The 7,161-nt window shown below is 48.8% G+C and overlaps 3 protein-coding genes across 4 annotated transcripts; 1 reads left to right on the forward strand and 2 right to left on the reverse strand.

Annotated features, from left to right (window-relative positions):
* Nucleotides 1-25: 25 nt before the first annotated feature.
* On the forward strand, nucleotides 26-1,803 carry LOC108067843 (uncharacterized). The gene has a single exon (XM_070212874.1). It carries the CDS (start codon nucleotides 199-201, stop codon nucleotides 1,486-1,488), a length of 1,290 nt encoding a protein of 429 aa, XP_070068975.1. The 5' UTR covers nucleotides 26-198; the 3' UTR covers nucleotides 1,489-1,803.
* Coq9 (ubiquinone biosynthesis protein COQ9, mitochondrial) lies at nucleotides 1,798-7,038 on the reverse strand. Of its 2 annotated transcripts, none has more exons than XM_017157091.3 (4): nucleotides 6,898-7,038; nucleotides 3,133-3,788; nucleotides 2,216-2,425; nucleotides 1,798-2,157 (listed from the first exon to the last, which is right to left on the reverse strand). In XM_017157091.3, the coding sequence occupies exons 1-4, from the start codon at nucleotides 6,956-6,958 to the stop codon at nucleotides 2,119-2,121; spliced, it is 966 nt and encodes a 321-aa protein (XP_017012580.2). In that variant the 5' UTR covers nucleotides 6,959-7,038; the 3' UTR covers nucleotides 1,798-2,118. The 2 variants fall into 2 exon arrangements, with proteins under 2 accessions (XP_017012580.2, XP_070068977.1); XM_070212876.1 differs by lacking the exon at nucleotides 6,898-7,038 and adding an exon at nucleotides 3,845-3,994.
* Nucleotides 4,652-6,902, reverse strand: LOC108067841 (glomulin). The gene has a single exon (XM_017157089.3). The coding sequence runs from the start codon at nucleotides 6,639-6,641 to the stop codon at nucleotides 4,734-4,736; it is 1,908 nt and encodes a 635-aa protein (XP_017012578.2). The 5' UTR covers nucleotides 6,642-6,902; the 3' UTR covers nucleotides 4,652-4,733.
* Nucleotides 7,039-7,161: the final 123 nt, after the last annotated feature.

Genomic DNA, 7,161 nt, shown 5'->3' on the forward strand with positions numbered 1-7,161 from the left:
CGATTTTTGAAGAACTATTCATTGAGACCACAATTATTTGCCATTTCAACATGATTGTTCCCACCTGCGCCATAGATAGGGTCTGGTTGATATGGATTTTAGGACGTTCATTCGTCATCATCTATGAAAATTCCAAATTGAAAGTCGTTCCAAGCTGGCTTGTTCACAGTGTAATACTACTTCTGACCACCACAACCGATGTGCATCCACTGCTGCCGCCTGCGAAGGACACCATGTCCTCCGATTCCCTACAGCTGTCCGCACTGCCCGGTCCGCACCATCTCCAGCTGCTGTCCACTGGGCAGTCGTCCCTTTGCCGAGAATCCCTTCGTGAGGGGCCGGGATCGGGAGCCACCGCCCGATCCCTGTGTCAACCTGCCACCCCGCTGGCTGGAGGTCAACCGTCGGGTCATCTACGCCCTGGCAAATCATTTGGATCGATCGCCGGAAGCAGCTCATTATATTTTGCTACGCCTGCTGTATGCCAACTATGGAAAAGTGATGATGATATCCCGGAAACGCAGGAGCTTCAGAGTGCCTTTAACTGGATTTCCGGATCAGGACCTCTTCTCCACCAGCACCCTTTTCGATAATAACGGCTACCTCAGCGATCCCATGGCTCCGGAAACTCTAGGCAAGCTGCTCCACATGATGCAGGACTATATCTTTCGGTTAAGGGCGCTGAATCGGAAGTACAAGTGGTTCGGAAACGGTGAAGATCTTGGAGAAATTCTGCCCCTGTTGGGAGAACAAGATGAACTGGTAAGACTGTTGAGGGAACTCTTCGGGGACAGCGATGTGGTGTCCATTCCAAAACTTCTGCGATCCCTCAACGAACTGGAAATCAATAATTTATTCGGCAAGTGGAAGAAGAAAAGCGCACCTTGGCTCGTGAGAAGTATATCCGATCTCTATTCGGAGGTGACGGAACCCAAGAACCCAATAATGATATCATCCGCGGACATGGGATCACTTCAGAGTTCAGTTTTTAGAACTCCTACTAATATGAACTCAATCCCTACAACCAATTTGAGATCCAGTACAAAATCCATCCTATCAAATAATAGAAGGTCCATTCCAGCAACCAGTGTTGGGATAGATATACCAAGTCCCAAGCGCTATAAGCACGATTCAGTCCAAGGCAGGGAAAACCCCATCAAACCGAAGACCGCTTATTTGCACACCGAGATGCCGACGCTCTACCATGAGCCCTTTGATGAAAGGAAGAGCTCCACCTGGCTGTCCCGCCACCCAGACTCAACTCGCTTGATGCCGGATGGCCGGATTGCCAAGGGCCGAGTGCGCCACTATAGAAATTCAGAGCAGCAGAGGAGATTGGGCAGCTTGCGAAGGAGGTTGTCTGTGCACAGCGAAAAGTCCTTCGGCGATGCCGAGTTTGGCGATATGTTCGGCCATATGCCAAGAAAATCGCGAGGGTCCACCAGGCTGAGCATTAAATCCTTGCCACCCGAGAAAAGGAAATCTTAACCATTGAATATGGCATCTTATCCAAATCCCATTTGTTGGAGCAGCTGTCGAATTTAATGGTTGAAAAATAAACCTAAAAAAAATAAATAAATAACTTCGTTTACCCTTCCACTTATTAACTTGACTCTTAAATTTACCTCTAGCCATTCATTTTCCGTACAATTTATCTGTGAATAATCACTCAAGCGTTAAAACTGCAACCTTAAAAGCACTGAGGTCATGCGCGCAATTAGTCAGCGATCGGACAAAGCAAACCATTCAGAAAATTAGATACGATAATGTGATAAACAAATAAACAAGTTCAAACTCTAATAAGTTATTGGGTTTCCCGTTTCCCTTTTATTTGCAGTTTCAGACTGCGAATATTGGCAAAGTGAGGAAACAAAAGTTATTGTCTAACAAAGTATAGTTGGGTCTTCGACATTTCCTCCCCAGAAAATCCGCGAAAGCTAACAACTTCGATTGGGTTGTACAGGGGTGTACTTATATGCACATATATACATATGGATTTAAGGTAAACATAAGTGTAGATCTTCAAGTGGGAGCAGCACCTTTCCCACTAGAATTATTTATCTTTGGACTGCATGCGGCACTCGAGGCAACTGATCACGGGATCGGTATATTTCCGTGCTAATTACGATTATAGCCCAGACCGAGTATGTTACGCGCCTGCAGAATAGAAGGCCATTAGTTGAATAAAAGTAGGATAAGTTCAGCAGTAGCTCACCGTTATGAACGCCGAATTAAAGGAACGCTGGAACGTGTGCGTCATGCCCTCAGTCTGGGATAGCATCATTTGCAGCTGCACAGCCTCGTCCATTCGGTTCTTGAGAAAGTCCCATGTCTGAGCGTGTCCTGGAGAGGTGTCTTGCAGGAAGTACAGCTCGGTCATCTTCATGATGGTCGCTAGACCAACGCGTCTCGTGTACCAACCGAACTGAAATACGAGTAAATACTATTAAGGAAAGGGTAGGGTCTTGCAAAAAAAAATCGATTTATTTTTTAATTTTTTTTCTTGTAGATTAACATCCTATGATTATACAAAAAAAGTTTAAAGTCAATCGGAAAACAAATTTAGATGTTATGCATAAGTGCATCTTTAAGTGCGTTTTTCTCGAAACCACGTTTTGAAAGTCCGTGTTCATCGGCATTTCTAAATGGCTCAACTGATCGTTTTAAAATTAGTCGAATCTTTTTCTGCATAAAAAAAACCGCCCCCTGAGAAGCTTTTTTATTTATTTTTTAACTTTAAATATTTTTTTATGCCGAAATTCAAATTTATTAGCTGAAAAACTCATTTTTGACTTTGGACCTTAAAAAAGAATTGTAAAAAATAAAAATTAAAAAAAGAGCTTCCCAGGGGGCGGGCTTTTTTAATTCTTAAGCGAAATGTAAAAACAAAATGGAAATCCGATCATTTTTAGCGGAGGAGTTGCAGCAATCGCTTTGCCACCGATATATTAGCCGATAGTATCGTCTATAAAAATTGGTGGATGTTACCTAAATGTCACTTAATAATATACAAAAGGTTTGAATTAAATCCATCCAACCAGTTTTTATAGAAAAAATCGAAAGTTAGTCGATTTTATGGTGTCAAAGACCCTACCCCCCCTTAAGCACAAATAATGATTTTCAAATACGCACATCCACAGATCGATCCCCGGAGTAGTAGCAGATGTCATCCACCAGGGTGAGCACTTGGGCCAGGGCTGTGGGCGCATGCTGGGGCTGGGCTATCAAGGCCATCGCCTGGGGCCACTGACTCTTGTAGGGGGTGACCATTTCCAGGCGCTGACGCACCGCTTGCACAAGAAAGTCCAGCGGATCCTCCACCGCCTGCTTTCCGCCATCTGTCTTCTGCTGCAGGCTCTCCACCAGTTGTGCGTTGCACTTTCCGTTAAAGTGGGAGACCAGGGCGAAGCCACCCTCGGGGAACATGCCGTGCACCACGCTGGGATAGCCACTCTCCTCGGCGCCCAGAACGATGGCCTGTCGGGTCCAGCCCTGTTGTGGCACGTGCTGCAGGGCAGCGTCCAGTATCTTGGCCCGAATGGCATCCACCTTGGCCTGCTTGGCCTCGTCCTGCGGCCCGCTTGACTCCGATCCTGTAGATCCTCCTGCCTCTTTTTGGCTTGTCTTTGCAGCCGCCTCATCAGCCGCATCCCTCTCCTTTTCGCGCTGCTCCTCGCGGGCCCGGAAGTCGTCTAGGTTGGTGGTCTTCTCATCCCTGGCATAGCTCCTTGCCAATAGGAAAGTCATTGGCCTTGGCTGCAATGGAGCCAAGCGGGAGCTTTGCGCACCTGCAATAAATTGACACCTTTGTAATAATAATTTTTTAATTATTTGAGTTCAATACCTAGCCCAAATAAAATATTTATCTTCATTTATAGGTGTACGATAAGCTCAGAGAAGCTGGGTCGGGTAAAATTACAATTTTGAACCAATTTTTAAAAAATTTTTTACGGAATCGTTTGTCAACCGTTTGTTCGTGTTTGTCCACCCTTTGCAATTTTGAAAATTTGGACTTTTTCAAAATTCCAAAGGGTAGACAAACGTGGACGAACGATTCCATGAAAAAAATTGGAAAATTTCTACTTTTAAGTTTTTCGAAATTTACTGAAAACGTAAAAGTGTTGTATTTTCTAAAGTTTTGTCTTTTTTAAAATTCCAAAGGGTGGAGAAACGTAAACAAACGGTAGACAAACGATTCCATAAAAAAAAACCTTTTTTTTTATTTTTTAAAATTTTGTAAAAACGTAAAAGTGTTGTATTTTCTAAAGTTTTGCCTTTTTTAAATCCTTAAAGGTGGGCAATGGTAGGCAAACGGTAGACAAACGATTCCCAGCAAAAAAAAATTTTAAAAATTCAACCAATATTTTCGATACTGGAAGTGGACAAAAAAAACTAAAAGGTGGTTAAACGATTCCCATATTCAAAATTCAACATTTTTCTCTGAGCTTGTACGATATACCTTGCAAAATAACCTAGAGCACAGTTTCGACCTCTATTTACCCGGTTAAGGTGTTAAGTACGCATTCTAATGTGTAGATGCATCTAGAATTCAACAGCTAGAGTTCGCAGCTTATTAGCACCGCACAACTGGCTCAATTAGTCGGTTAATTATCGCCCCCAGCCAAGAACCCCCCAAACCACAAAGATCAGCTTAGGTTTCGATTTCGTTTTCGTTTCTGTTTACACACAAAGTTTACGCTATCATTTCGCTTTCATTATGGACAAACTACAAGCTAAGCATCCGCTGAAGCGGCGTTCCGTCGAAGGCGGGCAGACAGTTCCAGGACCTCGCTGGCGCGCAGATACAACGATTGCAGGTTTTCCAGACTGGTAATCGAGCTGGCCAGCACATCGAGCTTCTCCTGGCGTCCAATATCCGGCAAGCGGCTGTCCGCGTCGCCGCCGGCCATTCCGCTGTTGGTTATGTTCACGGCCAGCATGTTCAGCTGGCGCTGCATCAGCTCGTCGTCCGAGGCGCTCTGGCCCCTTTCCACGCGCTCCTTGTACGCCTTGTAGTGGGCCATCGAAAAGTTGAGCGCCTTGCCCAGGGGATCCAGCAATCTCCTCACAATATCCGGCAGAGCTTGCCAGAAGCCGGTCACATCCGTCTTGTCCCTCGCCGCAAAGTAACGCAGAATATTGAGGGCATGGCACAGGCGATCGGAGTGCAGGAGAAGATCGGACTTCACGTCATGGGGCAGCACGCACACGCACAGCAGCAACATCTCGCGGAACAGCTTTCCGCTGTAGACTTCTGGCAATGGTCCCGATTCCTTCAGCGCCTTATCCACCAGATCTTTGTACATTCCGCCCAGGTAGCCCATCAGACCGTCGTGCTGCAGCGTCTCCAGCAGATTCTTGAGGATGAGGTACTTTCCCTGGTCGTCGAAGCGCAGTATGTACTGCCGCAGTACGTGGAGTCCCAGCTGGCGAAGCGCCACTTGCGGCGAGTAGCCCACAATCTTGCAGAGGGCCTCGCAGAAGCGCTTGTGCACGTCCAGCTGGAGGGAACTGGCGGGCACTGGTTCAATAAGGGTGCCCAGAAGATGCTCCACCAGGCGGAGGCCGCAATACTGCAGTGGTGGCTCCGCCTGCCTGAGCAGCACTTCCGCCAGATAGGCAATCGTTTCGAAGAGGAACAGAGGTGCATATATCCTGGGCGCGTTGGCGGGCAGTTGGTTGCCCACGAAGAGCGAGTGATAGTACATGGCTACGGCGTGCAGCGGCAGCTTCTCCTCGATTAGGAACACATTGCGGCAGCTCATCTCGTAGACGCCCTTGGCGGCATCCAGTTTGCGCAGCCACCGGGCACGCTGCTCCACGAGGCTGAGCAGATAGAAGGGATCGCCCAGGCACTGGCTGGCATCCCGGCTCAGGCCATCCGTCACCTGCTGCACATAGGTGCGCGTGAGGTCCTCCTTGACGTGGCTCATCTCCAGCAGGGCCAGGGGGCGACCCAGCAGCTGGATGAAGAAGCAAGCGAAGACGTTGCGCCGGTTCAGACCGCAGTCCCTGAAGATTTGGCCGGCCGTTCGCACATCCTGCTGCACGATTTCCGCGCAGAGCGGCTGGCGAAAGAGGCCCACGGTGATGTAGTGGGCCAGCAGGTCCTCCACCTGCTCGTTCTGCTCGATGAGGCGCGCCTGGGCCTCGTCGTAGCCCTCGGAGAGGTACTGCGGCAGGGGCAGCTCGCGCAGCCGGGTGAAGACGCTCTGCAGGCTCCACTCCACGGCCTGCGGCTTGTCGCGTCCCTGGCGCTGCAGGACCACCTGGAGGGCCCGCAGGTGGGCGCCGAACACATTGATGCTGCTGCTCTCCTCCAGGCGCTCCATCAGCTCCAGCATGAGCTCCTGGACGGGGGCAAACTGGGCCAGGAGCTTGAGCAGCTCGTCGGAGCAGTCGAAGAGCCCCGGCTCCTGCGAGTGGACCTCGTCGGTGAGGTTCACCGAGCACACGTCGTGGTACAGATCCATGGCTATGTGGCCCAGCAGCCGGGTGTTCCGCGCCGCCTCCTGGGCGCTTTGGAACAGCGTTCGCACGCCGTCGTAGGCCTTCTCCAGCAGCAGCTGCTTGACGAGCTGCAGCAAGTTGGCCGCCTCCGCCAACTCCGTAGTGTCCACCTCCATCTCCTGCTCCTGCATTCTATTCAGCTCTCTGTTTGTATTTTCACTGGGATTTTGTAAATTCGTTGAAAAGTGTCGAGAATTCTAAGGCCGCCGGCATTCGGCAGTCAGCATTTTACACTTCCTCTCACTCACTCACTCTCGCCGCCTCTCTTTCGCACGCACGCACTACTCGATCGAACAGCTGTTCCTCGGGTTGCGGGCTCTCTTTCGTAATGAGCGCACGCGGCGAATTAGCGGTTAACAGGCGGAATGGGGGATTCACATTACTTACTGAGCGGCAGCAGGAGCTTCTGCAGGCGGACTAGCTTGTGTAAACAGCGCACGTTTGCCATTTTAGCGGCTTGAAATCGTTCCGTCAATTGAAATCGGTTTGTTTGGCATTCACCAGGAAGCCTCCTCGCACAGTGTTGGGAAGCGGCGCGAATTGTTTGCACTGTGGTATTTTTGGTATTTTCTTAAATGTACGGTGTAGGGTGTTTTAGTATTTTATTGCGCGTAATTAGTGTTGTCACCTCTAGCTAATATATAAATAGTA

Source organism: Drosophila takahashii, chromosome 2R, assembly GCF_030179915.1.
Source record: "Drosophila takahashii strain IR98-3 E-12201 chromosome 2R, DtakHiC1v2, whole genome shotgun sequence".
Classification (NCBI taxonomy): Eukaryota; Metazoa; Arthropoda; class Insecta; order Diptera; family Drosophilidae; genus Drosophila; species Drosophila takahashii.